The sequence below is a fragment of the Catharus ustulatus genome, chromosome 24, assembly GCF_009819885.2.
Source record: "Catharus ustulatus isolate bCatUst1 chromosome 24, bCatUst1.pri.v2, whole genome shotgun sequence".
NCBI lineage: Eukaryota > Metazoa > Chordata > Aves > Passeriformes > Turdidae > Catharus > Catharus ustulatus.
The window spans coordinates 2601924-2624225 of NC_046244.1; the positions used below are offsets into that span (position 1 = coordinate 2601924).

General features: G+C 44.1%; 2 protein-coding genes across 4 annotated transcripts in view; one reads left to right on the plus strand and one right to left on the minus strand.

The window, feature by feature from the left end:
• MTOR (mechanistic target of rapamycin kinase) overlaps positions 1-15003 on the minus strand; it is a 63747-nt gene extending 48744 nt beyond the window's left edge. Inside the window, exons 1-21 of one of the 2 annotated variants that reach the window (XM_033079493.2) lie at positions 14952-15003; positions 13735-13897; positions 13247-13355; positions 11773-12005; positions 11223-11423; positions 10386-10520; positions 9698-9973; positions 9265-9373; positions 8271-8457; positions 7958-8086; positions 6889-7133; positions 6496-6711; positions 5180-5385; positions 4553-4675; positions 4143-4232; positions 3963-4055; positions 3343-3477; positions 2903-3032; positions 2477-2727; positions 1582-1623; positions 440-526 (exon numbers count right to left, since the gene is read on the minus strand). In XM_033079493.2, coding sequence (XP_032935384.1) covers positions 440-526; positions 1582-1623; positions 2477-2727; positions 2903-3032; positions 3343-3477; positions 3963-4055; positions 4143-4232; positions 4553-4675; positions 5180-5385; positions 6496-6711; positions 6889-7133; positions 7958-8086; positions 8271-8457; positions 9265-9373; positions 9698-9973; positions 10386-10520; positions 11223-11423; positions 11773-12005; positions 13247-13355; positions 13735-13854 — 3117 coding nt within the window. In that variant the 5' untranslated portion in view covers positions 13855-13897; positions 14952-15003. The remainder of the gene's footprint in view (positions 1-439; positions 527-1581; positions 1624-2476; positions 2728-2902; positions 3033-3342; positions 3478-3962; positions 4056-4142; positions 4233-4552; positions 4676-5179; positions 5386-6495; positions 6712-6888; positions 7134-7957; positions 8087-8270; positions 8458-9264; positions 9374-9697; positions 9974-10385; positions 10521-11222; positions 11424-11772; positions 12006-13246; positions 13356-13734; positions 13898-14951) is intronic. The other variant, XM_033079494.2, reaches the window with a different exon arrangement.
• Positions 15004-15950: 947 nt separating this feature from the next.
• On the plus strand, positions 15951-21442 carry UBIAD1 (UbiA prenyltransferase domain containing 1). 2 transcript variants are annotated; one of them, XM_033079761.2, is made up of 3 exons: positions 15951-16123; positions 16365-16917; positions 17805-21442. In XM_033079761.2, exons 1-3 carry the CDS (start codon positions 16016-16018, stop codon positions 18290-18292), a joined length of 1149 nt encoding a protein of 382 aa, XP_032935652.1. In that variant the 5' UTR covers positions 15951-16015; the 3' UTR covers positions 18293-21442. The 2 variants fall into 2 exon arrangements, with proteins under 2 accessions (XP_032935652.1, XP_032935653.1); XM_033079762.1 differs by having other exon boundaries at positions 15954-16091.
• The last annotated feature ends 860 nt before the right edge of the window (positions 21443-22302 follow it).

Sequence of the window (22302 nt, forward strand, 5' to 3'; positions counted from 1 at the left end):
CTTTGTGTTTTTAAAACACTCTGCACTTCCAGTACATTTATAGCTGTTGAAAACAACCTCTGGAAAACTGATTTTTTCCTAATCCTTCTACAAGTTTACAAACATTTAGTGCAAATTATGTGAAATGCCACCTATTCATGAACTCCAGATATCTCTTGCTAAAACTATGTTTCTGAAAGTAGTAAGTGTACAAAATTCAGGCACTGAAAAGAACTCAGTCACTATCAGAACCTGAAGGTACACTTACTTCAGTTACTACCAATAATGTAGATTGTAACTTCAAATAAATGGTATTACAAAATACAATTATTACTTCAAATATATGCAACTCTGCACTTCATGTGAACTTGTGAAGTAATTGATACTTTTGATAATGTCTTTGATAAACACTGTCCACCTTTCTGTGACAGTAAAGTACTGGATTAAAGATTGCACTCACTCTCATCAGGGTGACAATTTCATCCATATATGGCCGAATGTGACTTCTCACAAAGGACACCAACATTCCTAGCTGCTGGAACAGGAACTGGAAGGAAGAAATGTGTAAGAATCATGCAGCTTACCCAGATATCAAAGCCACTGGGTAAAGAGTTGCACAGGCAATTGCAAGCTTATTTACCAAACAAACAGCATGCATAACTCCTATGTGCTCAAAATCTGGGACTAAATTCTTGGCAGCTTCAGCTCAGCAGTTTGGGTTTTGGGTCGCTTTTTATTGTTGTTGTTTTTTAAGAGGGGTGTGGGGTAGAAAAGTGATTTTGGGTTTATTGATTGGTTTTGCCCCCAGCCTGTACCAAAAAAAATTTGTGAGCTCAAAGCCTCATACACTCAAAGCACACAAACAGGAGTTTATAAAGTGCCAGCAAATCTTGGTGTCAGAACAGACTTGCAAGCAGAGACACCTCAATTACTGAGCATTGTACCTTAGGTTTGAAGGATGCTTCCAAAAATTTAGCCCCTAGTCTTTTCCCCCTGCCTGGAAACCAAACTCACACATTTTAAGATACTTCTTCTGTACTCTTTCCCATCCCCACCAAGATATATTGGTGAAAAGTTACTGGGGAATGCAGTGAGGTCCTTGCCAGAACACCACACGTTTTTTAAAAGATGGCTGATTGCACCATCCACTCTTCATCACCAAGAATTTTGACTCAGACAATTTTATTTGGATACACTATGACAGTTTTGCAATACAGTCTTAAACATCCAATTGTGACAATTAATTTACTCTTTAAATTGGTATGAAATCACGTGGGTTAAATTATTTTGATGTTGTTTATTTTCTCTACAATAGGAAGAAATAGGAAAATATAAGTTATCATCTATTAAATTTCATTTCTTCATGCAGTTTTTGAAGACTACAGTGACAAAATACAACATGGAGCTCATAAAAAGAGGTAACACTTCCATGAGAACTAAGTAAGAAGTAATCTCAGTTTCTTTAGTGAGAACAGTACACATACATTTACCAAAAATGAACTCTGAGCTACTGTACTGTGCCTATTTTTTGGTGTAGTGAGAGGATGCTTACATACAGGACAAGGACCTTCCTCTTTTAGGCTTTATGTCACGCATACCCACCTCAGCTCTTCTCCCCAGTACACTTTCACCATCTTCTTTTACCTGAAAATTTTTAAACAGAGTGTGCACAACTGCATAGCTTTCAAGCAAATTAGACCAGTCAGGTCTAGAACCTCAGCCAACCCAGATGTGAGATGTTTTCCTTACAATCTGAGTGGTGGTTCAGGCTGGGAGAAAACAGCAGTTCTGTAGCAGAGCTGGGTTTCTGCTAAGGGAGCACCCATCCCAGCTATAAAACAGCACAGCAGTAACGAGTACAGACTGCCCTTCACACCCCAGAGAGTTTGGCTGCCTGAAGAAAAGCCTTGGCAAACAGCAGCTATCTCTGGTTAGGTGAACCTTAAGCCCATCATCATCTTCACACAATTATCATTTCCTTCTATAATTGTAACTTAAGTAGGAAGGAAGAGAAAGTACTGCTGTGGAATTCACCACCCATGCTGCTCTAAATGTTAGCAGCTGTATCAAATTGGGTTTTCCTCCTCAGAGATGAGCCAAAGTACATGACTGCACCAGGAATTTGAAGAATCTACCCCTATTTAATAATACTGTCTGCCACAGAGTATTAACACAAAGATCACTAAAATATCTGGAAGCTGCATGGGTGTTTTCCTGAACAAGAACAGCTCAATGAAAACACAGAACCAAATGCTGGCCTTCCAAGGATTATGCTCAGAAGCAGCTGTTTCAATAAAAAGCAGGAAAATTGTTTGCACTGGACATTCCAGTAAATGCTCACAGAAGGGAAAAAGCAAAGCTGAATCACACTTCTACAGCATGCTTGGCATCAACACACAGCACAGCAATGCCCAAAGCCAGCCACAGTCTCTCCAAGGAAATGGATTCTTGGTTTCATCAGTGGAACAGGAGGAAGGAGTGGTCCCTAACAACTCACCTCTCGGATGGCACCGTCACACACCCGAATTACATTAAGGAATGTTGGCATGACCTGGGGCAGGAACTGCACACACTTCAGTCCAAGGGATTTGAAAATAAAGGTGATGGCCTGAACTACCATAGTGTGGTGTTGGGACAAGGATTGGTCTCGGAAAATTCTCATCAGTGCCACCATAGAGACAGCTGGATAGAACTCATCCAGAGGGAGGTTGCCCATGTTCACCAACATCTCACTGGTGCTGTAGTCAGCTAGGAGAAAGAAGGCAGTGTCATGAGCTAGGTATTAAATCTGGGTTAAGGAACATCTCAGTGTAAGTTGAAAAGATGTACACTAATGATTCTTCAAGAGGAGACAAACTGGTACCAAAACAGTCATGATCTGTTTGTAGATCATGTAAATCATGAAAGAAATGGAGATGCTTACAAGAATCCTGGCTGGATTTGGACTCTGAGAGGCTAACAGCTGAAGCATCTCGTGATTGGTCAATCATGCCAATGTTCACTTTGTGTTTGTAAGGGTCCAAAGCACCCAGCAGCCCTAACACACGAATAGCCTGAAAAGACACAAAGAAAATCCACCAGAACTTCATTACTAAGGCCAAAGACAACACTTAAACCCCCATATATGAAAATTGAAGATTGAAGAGGGAAGATCTGGAGCTGAAGTGACTGCCTGGAGAAAGCAGTGCTTTCCATCCAGCTTCTGGAAGCCATTTCAGTGACTTAACACATGCATTCTCTTAATTCTACTTACTGTATTTTGCTCAGCCACAACAACAGTGATCTCTCCCTAACATTTATCTGGCAGCTCTGTCTTCCCAAAAAGCTTTTCTAAGTGGTTGTGTGATAGTTTTATGTTCATACCTCTCTGCGGGTGCCCTGGTTTTGCTCAGTTTTCAGGAAGTTCAGAAGCACCTCCAGCAAAGTTGGGTACTTCCTGTATGGTTCTACCACATAACCAGTGCTAGCCACAAGCTGCCCCAGTGTCCAAAGAGCCACCTACAAAGATAAAGCCCAGAGAAAATTAGTTTTGACCAGGGAATTTATTATCCCTTCTGATAAATCAGTCATTCAACTTCTGTAAAGTTTCTTTGCATATTTTAGGATCACACTGCAAACCACAGTCCATGGCTGGAAAGCCTGTATAAAGAACATTTTTCTATAAGCAATAATTAAGAAAGTAATAATCAACAATATCTTAGGCTCTCACTCAGAGGTATTATTCAAATACACATTCAATTCAGAGAGTCTGAGCCTCCCAATAGACACAGCTTTTTTTTTCCTTCTTGTTTTTCCTCTAACACCTCTGAACTATGTCCCAACAGGCACTGTAGTCCCTCACCTGTGTACCATGAGTGTAACTCCACTAGAGAGACTTTAGTGATCTATAGGTTCATTTTAGCAGCTGTGATGGGATGTGTGGATATTTTGTTACAGCTCTGGTCACAGTAGCTGTCCAATTTAGTACAGTTGTAAACACTTACTTGTCTTTTAGCCAGCAGGGAGGAGTCCTGTAGCATGTCCATAATGATAATGAAGAGCTCATCCACCCACTTCCTCATCTCCAGCCCACTGACCTATTGAAAGACAAAAATTCATCCTTCATCTAGCATTCCCAAAACCTTAACAAGCATGGTAAAGAGGCATCTGCAGCACATCCCTACCTGTGCAAGCTCCCCTATGGTAGCCAGGACATTGTTAATCACACCTGGATTGGGATCTGGATCAGGATCTTTCAGTTTCACAATCAGTGCCTGGGGGGTGACAGTGGGACAAATTAGAAAGTGTTTAAAGAGTGCTCAAAATTATATTTCCTTTGGTTTTCACCTGAAATTGACTTCACAATCACAGTAAGAATTTCAAGAACAAAAGAAACTTGGGTGTCACAAACATTATGCAAATCTGGAATTAAATTGGGCTAAATTGTCACCCACATTTGCTCCTGTAGGTAACAGCTACACCAATTTGGTTTTTTCCTGCTGTGATGAAGCAAAAGACCTGCAGCTCCTGAGGGTCATGTAACCACTTGCTGAGTCAGCTCATTCCAAAGTCCCAGGAAATGCAGAGACCCTACCTTAAGGATAGGCTCCATGTAGGGACGGATGAGGCGTGGAGCATTGGAAACCAGGTGACCCAACATCCTGGCACTTTGCTCTTTAATTCTGCCAACACCACTGTGTTCCAGCTCTGTTAGAATCTGCACAAGAGACAATGGAAGCAAGCAAACCAGGAAAATAAATGTAGGTAAAAATACTTTTCATTTCCTTCTGTCACAATTCAGCATTTGTAAAGGCTGTTCTACATTTCACTCTGTTATCATTTATCCTAAATTAAGCTAAAATTAATTAGCATAAAAGGGATGGCTCTGAAATCTGCGTTTACAAAGAGGTACCATGCATTCACCTAAAAGTACCACAGAACATTCTTCCTCAACTGAGATGGAAAGCACTATGGTATGATGACTAGGGGTGAAATAACAACTGCTATCCTTCCCTTTCCCTTCTAATGCATCCACAGAGCTTCTCCAAACATCTATCACCAGAAAGATCTGCTGAAACCACTAAGCTGGGCAATAACTGTTTTCCAAAAGAGATTGATTCTCCCCTATCCATGCATTTACAGCTAGGTAGCCCAGGTCTTTAACACCACCTTAGTGTCAACATCGATAACTGTTTCCCCTGCAGGCATCCCTCCTCCTTACCTGGATTAACATCTTTCGAAGGAAAGGCATGACAAAGGCAGGGTTCATGCTGCTCAGGCGCCCCACAGTGCAGATGGCCAGCTCTCGGATTTCAAACACTTGATCATTCAGAGCCACAAAAAGAGCTTGCAAGTTTTCAGCCTGGGCAAGGTGAGCATCAAACCGCTCATCCAGAGAAGCCAACACACAGAATCGTATGTCAGGGTCTGCAAGAACACATTTATTTCTTTTTAAATGCACAAAATTCCTGTTCCTTTTTTTGCCTTTGTTCACAAAACAGCCTCAAAAATTCTTCACAAGAGCTTCCCCAGAGCAAGACACTGTATCAGTGTTTGACACACAAAAAAAAAGACAGGTGAGCCCAGAAATCTCCGTGCCACTCAACACACCCCAATAACCAAGTCAGTACAGTGCCAACCTCTTGCACCTACAAGTGTCACCTTTGGATGCTATGTGGTAACCTGAGATGAGCTCAACTGAAAGAAGAAAAGTAAAAACACAAATAGGAAGTTTCAACAAGAAGGACCAATTCCTTCCTAAGCAACAAAATTTAAGGCTGTGACCCAGAACAGCAGCAAAAGGGGTCTCAGTGCTCTACCCAGTTCAAAGGATTACCAAGGGCACAGAGCATCTCTGGATTGGAGCATTGGAGCATTTTTCACTAGTGTTCTATTAATACCTAAAAAATCAAGATGTGGAAAAAGAAATTGGGAGACTTTTTTTTTTCCTCATTTACCAAGTACGACAGCTTAGTGGCAAATATGTTCAAATTCTATTAAAAATCTATTTCTATTCTTAATGTCATCACCTGCTCACGTGATAAAATTAACATGTGGTAGGAGAACCTGTAGGAGAATAGTTTGTAAGGGTAGTGCAGAAGGCAATTTTCCTCAATGAATTACAGCTCTACTGATTGCCAAGAAGTGGAGACAGCCTTGCCTGCTCAATGAGGATGGGTGTTACAAAAGAGTGGGCTAGCTAGCCAAGAGTAAGCTGGAGTTGGAGCTTGAGAACCAGAGTTTGCTGGCTGTGTGGAGGTAAGGGACAGATAAGGTAAGAAGACGCTGTGTGAGGGACAGTCAGGGTTTGGTGGCTGGGTCAGGGACAGTTTGGGGTTAGTCAGTCATGCAGAAGGAAGAAGGAAACTTGCAGAGAGGAGAGGAGTCAGTGCTGTGTGGAGCTGCCTGCAAGGAAAAGAGTCAGAGTTGTCTGAAAGAAGGCACGGAAAGTTTTTAGTAAAGACTGGCGTTGGTGCCAGTCGTGTCTGTCTCGACATAATCACTACAAGAGCCATTTTCTCTGAATCCCACACTAACCTGGGTCAGTTATTCCAACTACAAGCAGTTTGCTGAGGACATCAGCCACGACCTGCACTGCTGTCTGACTGACCACATGGGCATGGCCACTGATCAAGTGGATGGAGGGTGTGAGCAAGCGAGAGCAGGTGCGGGCTGCCTCCATGCGGATCTCCTTGTGCTCGCTGTTCAGGAAGTGATCCGCGCAGTGCCGGACAAACTGAGTCAGGGAGTGGCCTGAAAAGAGGAAGAGGGGTGGTTAAACACAGGTTTACACCTCAATTACTACTTTTACCAGGGAACAGGAGTTTAAAGAACATGCTCCCAGAATTTTCCTGATGCTTGTACTAAACTCCAATGCCAGAGTTGTTTATATCCCGTATGCCCCTGTCTCTGCTTCCTTATTTACCTTACCTTCAAACTCAAAGCTACCAAGTGTACGAAGGGCAAGGGTGATGCTCCCCACATCACTGGCCTCTGGGATGTTGGTGAGGCTGGGGGAGGCCAGCTGGTGGGCAAGGCCCTTTGGCATGCCTGGATGTCGCAGAGGCTTGTGCATCAGAACAAGAGAGAGCATTTTGAGCAGCCCATCCTGGATATCCTTCTTCAGCTGTGGGATCTGACGGCTCAAGTCGTACAGCACAGCTGTTAGAGCAGGGCTGAGGGCAAGAAGCAAGCAAAAGTCATTAGAAAAGAAATAATAACGTGCACATTTCACCTTTTTGTTTATTTATGTCTTTGCCAATCAGAATGTAATTGTGGGCATTCACACATGAGAGCAACACCTGCAAGCAGAGCACAGGGTCCTCGTGTGAACTGAGGCACAAGATGACCTTCCTGTATAAACTGGGTGAGCAAAGTCCCAGGACTGTTGCACACATCACTCTTCTAGCCAATGTTGCTATAATACTGTTACCAATCCAAATGAATTCTTACATGTATGCTTCTTAAACAAAAAAGCAACTAAATTAACTTCAATATAATGACAATATAATTCAAACACCCTTGTGCTACCTGAAAACTTTCTCCATCTTTCCATACTAACAACTTAATTAATTCCTGCAGTAAGAACTGTCAGCTACAAAGGTGGAAAGAAGCCAGGAGCAAATATTCAGCACTTCAGCTCTCCTTCTCTGCCAGTTTCATATGGCACAAATCTGCTGGCTGTCAGATGTTTTCAAAAATTTTGCAGGTTGCTGCCAAATGTGTTTGAATAGTGGAAAATAAAGGAGACTGGTTTTGGATTAGTTGTTCTACAACAAGATTTCTTTACTGAAATATGAATGCTCTTAAATGACTCAACAGACACATTAAGAGTTAAAACATACCATTCTTCTGAAACATTTATAGTATTTTTCTGAAAGATCACATATGTCAACTTAAAAGCAATAATCTTCCTTCTCAATCTGAAAACTTTAAAGATCTCACTCTGTATGGTTGACAATGCCATCCTGCAGCTAACAGCAAAATAGATTTATCTTACCTCAGGCCCACAGCCAGCATAGGTTCCAAAAGCTCTTTGATGTCCTGCTGGATACTGGGTCCCATGGCTCGTGCCAGCATACTAATGCAGGTGAAGACTGTGGCATCAACCTGCACAGACTTCTGCCTCCTGGAAAGGAACCACAGAATTACAAGGAGCTGCTATTTTTCAAACATCTTTCCTCATCCCACTTCTGTGTTATCAGTGTTACAGAAGCACTTCTGATTTTTATACAAGAATTTGATCCCACATTACAAAAATTATATAAAGAGCAAGTGTTTCCATTTCTTCCTCTAACTTATCTCATACTTACTTGTGGGCAAAGTCTTTTGGGGGAAGAGCTGCTTTTATGATTTCAAGGACTTTTGGAAGGTAAGCTTGAAACTCAGACCTCACGGCCACAGAAAGCAAACCCAAGGCCTGGAAGGCTGCTGTTCGCTCCTTCTCCTTCTTCACACAACTGAGAACATGATTCATGGTGTCTGGAAGATACTGATCAGCTGCCCACAAGAGAAAACAATACAGATATTAGAATTCATTTAGGTTTATACAGCTGCATAACATTTCCAACTAAACCTTTACAAGTGTAAAACTAGAGAACAGACATATTAAATATGCTGACATGACCACTGGCAAACATGTCACCACATACTAAAAATTTAAAACTACAGAAGGCTTTGTTTTTAAAAAGAAAAATCACCAGAATTAAGAGTTACAAAACACCTCCACTGCAACAGGTTTATACACATATAAGATCCAAGCATCTTGGTTTCTTAGTGATTGACTGGAAATTTGGAATAATTAACACAAAAATTGTTCCAACCCACTAAGAGCAGCTTGAGGACTTGTCTCCAACTCTGATACTCTCCTAAACTTGCTTGATAAATCAACTAAACTGCTTTAAAGCTGACAGGTATTCCCTAGCACATGCATCAGTGAAATAGGAACAGAACTCCAATAATATTTGGGATATACTGAGTTAGAGCATGAGAGAATTCTCCTCTAAGTCTGACATACTGAGGAGAAAACAAAAAAGGAGGTTTTTATGTCTTATGGTATTGATCACCACATTCTGACAATAGGTTTCAATCTATTTTCTTCATCAAAGCAGCATTTTGGCATCAGCTAACAAGTCACATTTATTCAGAAAAGATGACTGTCCTCCCACAGAGGAATGTGTTCATCAGACAAGCACCACATTCGGTGTGCTGCACTGCTTGCACAAGTTCATCTGGACCAAAGAGAGCTGGATAACTTCCAGACCAAATTCAGCAACATTTCCAACATCCAACCATCTGTCTTGTCACCTGTGAATGCCGAAGGACGGAAAGCTGCCAGCCGTGGCAGCAGATTGAGAACTGTCATCTGGATCAAAGAATTTTTGCTGGTTCTGCACTTGAGAACCCACTGGCAGACCTGGAAGGAAATAGATTAGGCTTTAAAGGATGGCAATTGGCAGCAATGCACAAATGTTTATTCCCTGTGTGCTTTAGGCATTCTGCAGACATTTGGCTTCAGAGTCCATCAAAGAAAAGGACAATCAATACTGCTTCCAAAGGAAATAAATCACTTGCCCTGAGGCAGAAAATGACAAAGACACAATATATGTAAATACTGAGTTCTGAAGGCTCAGTTCAATACTGGGCAGTATTCCCTGCTAAGTAAAAATACAGAGGACAATTCCTCTGCAAGAACAGATGTTGAGAATGTTGAGAGACAAGCTGAAGAACAAACACATACTTGATCAAATTTCTCTTCCATTAGATCCCTGCAGCATCGACTTTCTACCAAAGTAGATTTTGCTGGGACAGGTGAGGTTGCAAAACCCATAATTCCTTGGTGAGCACTGTAGCCCAGGAGACCAGCCAAAGCATTTGACTGAGAGGGCTGAAGAGACTGAAAGCTTGTGAAGGGAGTGATGTGGCGAGGCTTGGTACTGAAGCCCATCAGGTCTTTGCAGTACTTGTCATGCACAAGCTGCTGCTGAGTGATCTCCTCCATCTCCTCTCTAAGGCGCTGGACAAAGTAGAGAAGCATTAAAAAAATAAAAAGTAACTGAGTAAGATGCTCCCAGCAGAGTGTTACCCAAATCTGAACAGCATCGTGTATAATCAATATCCAAACAGCTGTAAAATATCAACTGAAGAAAATGCAGCAAAAATATCTGAGTATCTAACATGCAAGAGAGTCCTCATTCCATAGAAAAAATGTTTTCCATTGTATTTAAGCCAGTTAATAGCCTTTCCATCAGAGCTTGTTACCTCCTCAGCCCAAACTTGTCCCTTTTATTTCTCTGACACACATTAATGCTTGACTCCATGTTCACCCAACAACCCCACTGCAACACTATGGGATATTTCCACAGACTGCAGATTTGCTGTACACTCTCAACCAAGCCCCATAAGCCCCACCTTGTTTCTCTGCTCACCTCTCCCTCCATACTGCTGATTCTCACTAGCTCATTGAGGATCAGTAAGGCACCGTGGATTCGGTCATCACGATTCATTCCTTTCTCTTTGGCCAAAGTCTCATCAAAGCCCTTCTCAGCCTCTTCATATGTATGCTTGGGGGAAAAGAAAAAAATCAGTGACAATGCAGGAACAAAGCCTGTGGAAATGAAGTAGTACTGCCAGTCAAGAGTTACTGAAGTTCTGAATTTTCCAAGAATAGCCACAAACCTCAACTGAGTAATAAAAGAAGTAAAACACAACAAAATTCTGATTTACCCAGAAGTTGTGGACTCTGCTGCAGAGCATTTTCAACAGTACCAATCAAACAGCATGATATCAGCTTCATCACTATCTGCAGTACTTATTTGATTACAAGAAATCCAAGTCCATAACATTTGACTGTCACTCTCACTTGATATCACAAAGTTTGAATTCATGTGACAAGGGCAGCAAAGCAAGGATTCAGACAAAAGAACTCTTACCTTTCACTTCTGTTTTATCTACACTAATAAAACCCTCTACTAGTGAGATGACACTAGATAATTGCATGGCTATAGAACTAGGTCAAGTTCAGCAGCTGAAGATGAGGCACAGACAGAACAATGAAATCTTGAAGGAGTTAAGTCTTGCTTGCTTCTACAGCAGTAGGCTAAAGGAATTAGTCATTTTGTATTTTCAACCCTTTCCAGAAGAGGCAGTTTATCACACACAAAGGTGACATGGGTTCTCAGCTTAGCCAGCTCTTCTGAAAACTGGCACTTCAACATCTGCATTGCATTGTGAGGGGCTGCTTCAAAAGAAAGTTATTTTCTTACTCTGTACCACTGGGGCTTCTGCATCTCTTTTGGCTCCCGTTGTGTGGTGAGGATAAGGCAGGCTCTTAAGGCAGAGACGGCTCCCTCTCGGATGGCCTGTTTGGGATCCCACACAGCCACAAATATATTGTCAAAGAATGGCTGCACTTGTTGGAAGAAGAAGGTAGGCACGCTGATTGCCAGCTCACGCAAGACAAGAACCTGGAGGTGGGGAGGGAAACAGTAGCAATCTGGAAGATGAGCACACAGAGACAAACCTCATAACTTTTACAGTGTAGTACCATTTGTTTAGACTGTCAGTGTCTGTGAGCTGTTTCCATCCCCACACTCTGTTCCCAGCATAACAGTGTCTTGGTCTTCATTAGTCACTGTGCTAATGGAGATGCAATGAAGCAGTACTCTGTCTGCCATGAGAGCATTACAGATTCTCAGACATGACTGGCAACCATTCCCATCCTGACCAAAGCTTTTCTGCAGATTCCTGTGCCTATTTCCTACCACTGCTCACTAATCCCAACTACCCCATGACAACAAAAAAAGCATCACTTACAGCTGCATGTCTACGACCTTCATTCCTGTCAGCTCCCAGCCATTCCAGAGCTCGTTTCACCTCAAACTCCACATACTCAGCTGTGAAGGTGTCACCAGCCATTGCAAGCCGCCCAATAGCCTTGGAAGCCATCTCCATTACAACGGGGTCATTGGATGGCAAGAGGTTCCTCAGGTAGTTGGCAAACCTGCCGATACGGGTGGCATTGCCTCCTTCAACACCGATAAGGCTTGCTGCAGAGAAAGGGAGCAATGCTGCAGTTGTCCCCAAGAGTCAGTGAGGCAGACACATCATCCCTGGATGAGAGCTAGCATTCCCTACATATTCCTTAAAGATTCCCATTAAGTCTTCCTAAACTGCAAATCCACAGAAAAAAAAAAATCAGACAGGAAAGGGTCACCATTCTTTTGAGCCTGAGATTTTTAAGTGAGTGGAAAAACACATATGGTAGCCTCCTAGATTTTTTCCCATTTTTAATCTTAAAAGAGAAAAAGAAAAATTACCCTGAGATGACAGACCTGATCACAATAGAAAGACATTCATCTGCATGCAACTACTACAGCTAGTCCACCTCACAAGAAAAAGTCAAAGACCAAGGAAATGCTCTTCTCCTGAGTCCTAGAGTCAGTCTCTCCTGGCCAGGGTGGAGGGACTTCATCAGGCACCAGCAGGGCAGGAGCTTTTGTTGACAGTGCCTGGGTTGTACCTGCTCTATAGATAAAGAGGCCATCAGTGTCCAGGGTTGTCAAGCTGGCACCTTTCAACATCACTAAATTCACAAAACAATGCCAGCTTAAGATATGATGTTATCAGTAAAGATTTCTCTAAGGGATTTACACTGCCTTCAAACACATTGGGGCTGGAAGATTATGTCTATGAGCCTAAACCATACACATGTTTTTGGCTACTTAATACAATACAAGCCACGTGCCTGGAAAGCAAAGATTTACTCAAGCTGACTTCCCCAAGAGTGGGGATTCAGGCAGCTCTGCAATCTCACAGAGAGCACAGAGCCAGAGCCACTAATGGAGAGGCTGATCAGAATCACAGCAGAAGCTATGTGAGCCCCTCTTGGGGATGGAAGCTGCTGTTATGGAGCCATGTAAATTTAAATAACAAGAATCAATCTTCCCAGATGGAAGAGTTAGCCTACCCTGATACATATAAAGGGGCAGCATAAAGTGTTCTCAGCTGAGCTCCAGAACAGAATTTTCATGTGCTCAGCATCCACACTTGATGCTCAACTCCCAGAAGAGCTCAGGGCCCATTAAGTACCAGGTTTGCAGCCACTCACAGTAGCTCCCACGCTGACACTTCACAGATTTTCAGAGCCCAGCAACTAGAACACACCCAGTGTACTGAGCTGTCAGACATCAGGCCCTGAGTATAAAAGCTCATTCCTTTTGAAAATCTGTCCCTAAACATACTTGCATGAAGAGAAAACTCAGCAGAGGCACTATGCACTTTCACTCACCTATAGCCAGAATGCCACCCTTCCTTTCATTTGCATCAGAGCTAGAGACCAGTTCAAATATGTGATGGTTCAGCTGATCGTAAAACCTGGTAGATTCTTCCTGACTCATCTGTAAAAGCAAAAAGTTCAAATCAGCTTTCAGCATTCTTTCCCTCCCTCCTGCTCCAAAACCTCCACAAAGACAATGCTGCTTATGCCACTTAAACAGAAAGAAATTAAATCAACCATACATTTATCAGCTCAAAACAATTTCTGATTTGTGCCCTATATGAAGCAAGTTTACTTATTCTAGTACTTGACTACTCATTTGTGTCACCAACTTGCTGACCTCTCCTACATGCCAGGGGCAAAGATAAGCTCCCTGCTGTGCCACATCTCCTCTCTAACACCAGCCTCCATATTCCAAAAATCTCCATTGCAAAGGCACCCAGCCCACACCCTACACTCAACGATCCACAAGGATAAATAATCCCATTTGTAGCACTCACCTCACGCAGCTCCATGGTGACATAATGCTGCAAGTCCTTGGCAGCTTTCGCCCTCGTCTCTTCGCTGCGACTCTTCAAGCCATTGGCAAATTGTTGGAGAATGGACACGGTGCCCGACATGGTGGCAGTACACTTGGGTCAGGGGCATCAAGTCCTGTAAATTCTTCAGAGAGACACATTTTTCACTGCTTGAATTGAAATCTCTGAGCTTCTTTCTTAAGGCTATCCCTCCTGACTGTTCCCAGAATACCCATAAAGATGCTGTGTTGGTAGACTATAAAATGACAATGACTATATTCCTTAGGTATTACACTCCATGATAAAATTGTATCACCACATATCCTGACCCCCAGCCTATTGGCTCTCTAGTTCCTCAAATACCAAAATACATTGCAACAGGCCAGGTGCCCCATGGTGATCTAATCCTATATCAAGGGTAACGCAACAATCGAAAATCAGCAGGGTCAAACTAGGGTTTGCAGTTACTTATAATGAGTAAGCACAACCATTCCCAGGATTTATATCACTATTGTATCTGACTTGTCCCTGAACACTTTCATCCAAGTTTCTCCACAGAAATCTGTGTTACACCAACACAAGGAAGACTCACACTGACAAGTATTACATCCTCCAGCAGATATTTAGAGATTGCTCCAGTTATAGCAACATCAACCATTGCAACAGGGGGTTTCCTAGCATAACACACAAACAAACTTTCTCTGGAGCCTTTCTTTATGTCAAAAACATTTCAGACACTTGACGCCCCGCGATATGCAGATTACATAAGACCAAACCAAGCACTGGTTTGGTAAATGTGAATGGTTGAACTGTTTCTCCCCAAGCAGTCACAGACGCGGTCACAGACATCCAGCGGGACCATGGGTGAAGTGCCTGATGGCAGGAGCCAGGAGAAGCTTCCCGGATCACAGACCAGCCAGGGGTTGCTGCTGCCCATCAACCCAGCCCAGTGTCAGTTCCTGGGATTCCCTCACGGCCACAGAAGCCGGTGGACAGGACCCGGCAGGCCCGAGTCCGGGGGGAGCTCCATAGGCCGAGAGTGAGGGAGGGGTGAGGCGGGGAAAGGCGAGCACGGCCGGCGGGGCCGCAGGCGGCAGCGCCGCGCGGCCGGGGGCTCAGGCAGGTCGGGCCGGGCAGGAAGCGGGAGGTGAGGGGAAGAGGAGCCAATGCTGATGGGAGGCACCGCCGCTCTCACTCACCCGCCGCCGCCGGCTCCCGGACTCCGGGCCCCGGGCCCCGTGTCCGCCCCGCCGCCGCGCCTGCAGCGCCGGCGAGCCGCTGCTGGCCAATAGGCTGCCAGGATCGCCCTGATCGACATCGCAGCTAGCCAATAGAAAAAGAGGAAGGGACAAGACTCGCTCAAAGCTCCGCCCCTTCCCAAGGAACTGCAAGGACAGTCTCTTTCTGACCAGTCATCAAGGCAGCAATGATTGAGTGGCAGCACATCTGACCAATAGAAGGGCTGGGTTTCTCAGCAGGCCCACCCTCCTGATGCCGGATTCCGCCCTTCCGTGAGGCGCCGGCTATGGCCGGGCTGCAGCATGGGTGGATAGGGCAGAGCAGCCGGCATCATCTGCTTGGGCTTGTGTGAAGCGCTCGGCACCGTTCCGCGTGACAGCCTGGTCTCTGAACTGGGGAGACTTGGATTTGATGAATGGACCGCTCGGTGGATAAAGAACTAGCTGGATAGCCGCACGTAAAGAGTTGCAGTCAGCGGCTCGTTGTCCATATGGAGAGCAGGGACGAGTGGTGTCCCTCGCGGGTGGTACTGGGGCTGATAGTATTCACTGTGTTGGTGACATAGACAATGGGCTTGAGACACCCTCAGCAAGTGTCACCGAGCTGCGTGGTGTTGGTACACGGTGGAGCGACGGGATGGGGACTAAAGCATCTCCTCTATGGGAGAAGAGAAGGTGGTGTGGAGATCTCAGAGTAGCCTTCCAGTATCTGGAGGGGCCTAGAAGGAGGGACTCTTCAGGAGGGATGGGTTCAGATTAAACGAGAGGAAATTTAGATGTTAGGAAAATGTTTGGGGAGATCCTGGTAGAGGTTACCCAGAGAAGCTGTGGCTGCCCCATTCCTGGAAGTGTCCAAGGCCAGGTTGGACGGGGCTTGGAGCACCGGGGACAGTGGAAGGTGTCCGAAACAAAATGAGCTTTAAGGTCCTTCCCAGCGCGAGCCGCGCTAAGGGTGTAAGCCCTGGGCGCGCTGTACGCATGCGCAAAGGGACAGGGCGCTGCCGTGCCCGGTGTGCCCCGCTGAAATGTGTCCGGCTGCCCCTGAGAGCGGCACAGGCGGCTGTGTCTGCGCCCGCCTTCGGGCGCTCCGTGGCGGCTATGGCGTGAATCGTGGTGCTGGCGCGTGCCGCGAGGTGACTCCCTCTCCGCCGCGGGTGACGCCGTGGGCCGCTTAATTTTCCTTTTAATTAGTCCTCCGGGAGGTGCCGGCGGGTGCGGAACCCTTCGCGCAAGGCCGGGGGGTGGCGAGGCCGGGCAGGCTGGCGGTGGTAGGGCGGGTGATGGCGGCGCTCCCGCATCCCCCGTGCCCCGCCATGGCGGCGGCGCCCCTCGCGTCCCCGCGGCCCCGCTAACGCGCGGCCCTTCCCCTTCCAGGTGCTGCTGCTGCGAGACGGCGGGACGAGCATGGGGCCGGCAGACCTGGTGCAGAAGATCAGTATCAGCGCCGAGAGCCCCCGCGGGGGCGAGAGGAACGGCAGCGGCTCGGCGCTGGCCGGCGTTGACGGGGCCGCCGCCGGCAGCTGGAGACAGAAGTGCGCGGCCTATGTGCTGGCACTGCGGCCCTGGAGCTTCAGCGCCTCGCTGACCCCTGTGGCGCTGGGCAGCGCGCTGGCCTACCGGGCAGAGGGAACACTCGACCCGGGACTGCTGGTGGGGAGCGCCGTGACCGTCCTGGCTGTGCACGGGGCCGGAAACCTGGTGAATACCTACTATGACTTTTCCAAAGGCATCGATCACAAGAAGAGTGATGACAGGACATTGGTGGACCAGATTTTGGAGCCGCAGGATGTAGTTCGGTTTGGAGTTTTTCTCTACACTGTAGGCTGTATCTGTGCTGCTGGGCTCTACGCTGTCTCCACGCTCAAGCTGGAGCACCTGGCCCTGATTTACTTTGGAGGACTTTCCAGCTCCTTCCTTTATACCGGAGGTAAGTGTTGCCTCCCGTTTGTTGTGAATCGTAGAAATAAGTATATAAAATGTAGAAGTGATAGAATCAACTGAATTGTTAAAAGGTTTCTGAAAGACACACATGGTCTATCGAGTACACTGCCATAAAATATTTGTGGCATTTCCTGAAGTATTGTTAGGTAAACTTATTCTTTACAATTGAATGTTGTGGGAAGAGTCATGCTAAGATCTTCAGTTGGACAGTGGTGTTGAGGCATTATTGTTTACATATATGACTTTAGATGCTTACCAGAGCTATTGCTGAATCTTTTAGTGATGTTAATCTCACATCCTTAAGTAGTGCAGCTAATGGCATATTTCCTTTGGTGGGAGTGTTACCTTGCTTTGGAATTTTTTTTAAATTATTCTTTAGGTGGAGCTTCACTATTAATGCTGTACAGTTTATGATTCTTCTCAATAAGACAAGGATATTTTAGTATCTTCCTGTGTTGGATAGATACAAACATCATTACTAGGAGAAGAAAAAAACAACTTAGTTTCAAACTGTCAGACTTTCAGTTATGTTGGTTTCCCTGAAAGCATCTTGTCAGTTTTGCATTTTGTTCTGAGCATTTTCTGTATTTCTTCAGGACTAGTTTGCATGATCACACTGAAAAGTACCTTGTTTCTATAGGTGTCTGCAGGGGCAGGTACTTCCAGGTGGGTATTAACACCTGGCCCTTAAGTTTTGTTACATTGTTTTCCTGGAGAAATCCTTATCTTAAAAAAAGAAAAAAGAGATAGCGTGTTTCTTGTGCATAGCTGCAATATTCATATAGGAAAGTGCTGAACTGTTATGTCATCCACTCTCTTCTGTCATTTGAATTATTTAATGATGCTCAATTTTATTCTTGTGTCTTGCCACAGGAATTGGATTTAAGTACGTTGCACTTGGCGACGTGGTGATCCTGATCACCTTTGGGCCCCTGGCTGTCATGTTTGCCCATGCAGTGCAGGTTGGTTACCTGTCTGTCTCTCCCCTGCTCTATGCCATCCCTCTGGCCCTCAGCACCGAGGCCATCCTGCACAGCAACAACACACGGGACATGGAGTCAGACCGGCAGGCGGGCATTGTCACCCTGGCCATCCTCATCGGCCCCACCCTCTCCTACATCCTCTACACCGTGCTGCTCTTCTTGCCCTACCTGATTTTCTGTGTGCTGGCCACACGTTACACCATCAGCATGGCATTGCCACTGCTCACCATCCCCATGGCATTTTCACTGGAGAGACAGTTCCGGAGTCAGAGCTTCAACAAAATTCCTCAGAGGACAGCCAAGCTCAATCTACTGCTGGGGCTTTTCTATGTTTTTGGCATTACATTGGCACCAGCTGGTGCTCTGCCCAAACTGTGAAGAGAGCTGTGGGGTCAGGCCTCATAATTCACTGTTCATGTTGATTAACAGTGGATGTTATGGGTAAATGACTCGTTATGGACAGTGGGAAGAATGGAAAGACCACCTTGCACTGTTGACAGTGAATGTTGTGATTTCTGCTCTTGGATAGCTTATACTACAGACTTCAAAAAAGTAATTTGTCAGTTCTTCAGAAAGGGAGAACTATGTGGCTTTGCTTTGAGGAACAAGGTGACATAAGGTCAAGGAAATGTTTAAAGAGCCTCATCCTTCTGCCACCTAATTTTTTCACTGTCAGTTCAATGAAAGATAGAGCCTCAAACCACACTTCACAAGCACAATGATTTCTCTTATCACTTCTTTTCTTATAGTGATGAAGGAGTCCAGTGGCTCCCATATGGGAATCAGAAAACACTGCCAAATGTTTAGCATCACAACATAGGTGCCATTAATTCACTCCTTTGTAAGTGTATTTTGTCTTCATCTGTTGTATGTCTTTATTTTTTGTTTTGCTTTTCCTAGCCAAGTTTTGAGCTTTTATTTCCAAGCCCCCTGAAATGCACTAGGTACTGATTCATGAGCTATTGTTTCTGCTTAGAAGCAATATAGCCTAGAAACTTCAAAGTTGTAAATCTCTGTGGGTTGTGATGCTAAAATGGAGCACGAATAGCCCACTGCACAAACTTCAGGCCAAAACCAGTCAATCTGTATTCTGCTACAAAAACTGAAACTGTAAATGCAAACCATGCAACTGGAAGGCCCTCAATGGGTAGAAAAAAAAATGATTTCCATTTCTGTATTTGCTTAGAATTTACTCTCTGAAATGAGTTAAGGGGGAGCTGACAGAGTGCCATGTTTCTCTGAATAGCTATGAATTAATGGATGCATAGGTGGAAAACAAATTCTTGATTTTAAAAAGCATTTTTAATTTTTTTTCTGTTTATTTATTCACACTATTACAGTGAAATGTCTTATTATAAGATGCCCAGTTCAGCAAAGAAGAAAGATACAGTATTAGAAAAAACAAATCTGGATTGTTGCATTGGCTCTGCCTAAAAATTAGGATTTGAAACAGGAAGAAACCAATTTTGTTCAAAAGATTTTTCCTAATGAAATCCAGAATTTGTGTCACTGAATCACAATTAAATGATCTCTGAAGGGAAGTTCCCCCCCTCTTTTACCCCCTCTATACCTTAGTGTTGTTTTCTCCTGCAGATCTTGCCACTTGCTGTTCATGTGGCCCTTTGGAGAGTTGATTGTTTCAGCAGTTGTGTGAAAACCAAACATAATGGGGAAAATATGTGCCTTCCAGTGCAAAGATGGGTTTGATCCATAACATATTCCTCAGTGGCAACTGAATTCTCTTCTGTGTTATTCAGTACCTGTACACAGGTTTTTATGAAAAACTTGTTTGCAAGAGCTGTGGAAAGCTCAGAGGAATTGACACAGGTGTTGAACTGGAGCTCCTGGTGCCAGGTCTCAACCTTGCTTTTGAATAAGTGTGTGTGTGAACCACTGTATGAAGGGCTTTTACACATGAGCAATAAAGCAGCAATAAACTCACATGGTGTTACCCTGCATCTGTCATAGGTAAACATGCCCTCCTGGTGTAAATCTGGAAGATCCAAGGGTGCCATCAGTGGGTTGTACTGACAGCAGTAAAGCTGAGTTGGTGGTACCAGATTACATGGTACAGCTTTTTAGACTGGTTTTATGGCTTCTTGTTATCCAGTGTTACCCAGCAGTTATACCTGAGCTGAATTAATGAGAAGGAGTCTTAGCAGGCCTATTTAATGAGCCACAGTTTTATCTTTTATTTATTAAAATGGGCAAATGATCTCTCTAATCTGGCTAGGCACAGGACAAGAAGAGATGCTTTCTGCAGCAAAATACTTGTTAGGATTAAAAACACAAGGAGAAAATGCAAAAGTTCAGCTCAGATGGAGGGAGGGGGATATCCAGAAGACTTTGGGAACATTTCAATGCAGATATACACAACAGAGTTTGTACTGTGGCTTTTTTGTGGACCTACAGAATGAAGAAGAGCCTGGTTCCAATACCCATTTCACATTTCTGCAAACCAAAAGCTTTTGTAGGGATAAGTAAGGGCTGATCTGACAAATCTGTTAACCTTGCAATTGGGGATATGCAGGTTTAGGTTAATCCTGCCATTTGTAGCAGCTCTATGTTTCATTTTTGGATAGCTTGGTTCTGAACAGTTTTTAGTTTCAAAGAATGGTTAGTTATCTTTTCTGTACTTCTTTTACAAAAACTAGAGTACTCCAGCTGAATTCCTGAAAGTAACTTGGCTTGTATCTTTGGTAACTGTAATTGTAATAATGGGAAGATCATTGGTGCCATGGAGAATGTAACTCTTTCTGCATCTTGACTACCCTTTCCTGGGTAGGATGTCTACTTAGGGCTGGAAAGGACCAGTGCTTTGTGCTACTAAGATGAACCAGCTCATTATTACAAAAATATGTGTGTGGTGCACTTTCCAACATGGGGGGGAATTCAAAGTATTTTAATGGTAAAACTGAGATGAAAATTCAGTAGTTCTTTACTAGCCTCCAATTCCCTCTCTTTGAAAAACAGTATCATTCCAGGTTCTTAAGGATATTAGTAATAACTAACACATTCTTCACCATGGTTTTGAGGAAGTCATTTAACTTCTCTGTGTCTCAGAAAACAGCTAATTTTTGCCTACCTTACAGGGATGCTGAGCTGACATCATTGTCATAGACAGCTTTGAAAGTAAAAAGTGCTTTATCTCTGTGTGCTTTCCAAAAAACTTGTTAGTACTAGAAAATACTTTAGATATGAACTAATATAAAGGGCAACTTAACCAATGTAATTTGGCCAAAATAATCTTCACATATAATCAATGAGTAGTAAGAGAGATTAATTTATTGGTTTGCTTTGTGATGAAGATGCTGGGTCTCTTCCCCTACCCCACTTTTCCTGTCCTGTGCTACTTTCCCTGAATTTAAACTTTAGAAACTTCTTTCAGGTCACTCTGGATGAGCTGTGTTGCAGTGTGATGAGTGTGCACTGGTAGGTGAATAGATCTGTAGCCCATCTGTGAATGTGTCCTAAAGCACCTCCTGGCCTTTTTTCTTACCCAATAAACTGTCTGAATGTTACTCAGTTCATTATGTTTGATTCTTTTCTATTACTCAAGTTGTATTTTTGCACATGGATTAAGACATGGTCCTGAAAGAAAGAAGATCTTCATCTGCCATGTATACTATAAAGTGCCTGAAAAATCATACATTTTTTGGTGTAAAAGTCCTTTTATGAATCACATAGTCCTGTCCTTCCCTATTACAAACAATTCTGTAGCAGTGATCATTTCCTACTGATGGCAGACTTGGAATAGTTCTGGTGTATTAATCAATGTGCAGAATTTTCTCTGATGCAGTTTTATGTGCCATGTACTGTTCAGTATTTGTAGGGAGATTTCAGCTGAACTTTCATACCTTTAATAAAGATGAACTTTTTATCCTCACCAGTATGTTCTGCCAGTTTTCCAGTGCTGTGGTCACTGCTCCATAGAACTGTGACAGCACAATGCCTCCCCCATGTGTGTCATAAATGATCCTAAAACATGGTTTGAAATTTTCCTGCCTTGGCCAGGGGCACAGTGTACCCCAGAAATGCATTTGGAATAGTTATAAAGGATAAAATGCAGGATAGCATGACACCAATACAGGGGCTGATCTTTCCAAGTAAGGAGGCTTCAATTCTGAGTGTCTGCAGGTGGCAGCATTGCTCTTCCATTGCTGCTGCAGCACCTTGTCCCTACAGGAACCCGGGAGCTGTGTTTGCAAAGGGTTTTTTGGTGTTTGGTTGTATCTCACTGGGTCTCCTCTGGTGTAAGGGAAATTGAAAGATAAGTGGCTGCAGATGAATTTCTGTTGTGCAGGTTATGACGACACATGCTCCTGGCTAGGTAGATACTGGCAGAAATGGGCATTTGGAGAAAACCAGATGTGTTGCAGGAGTGAACC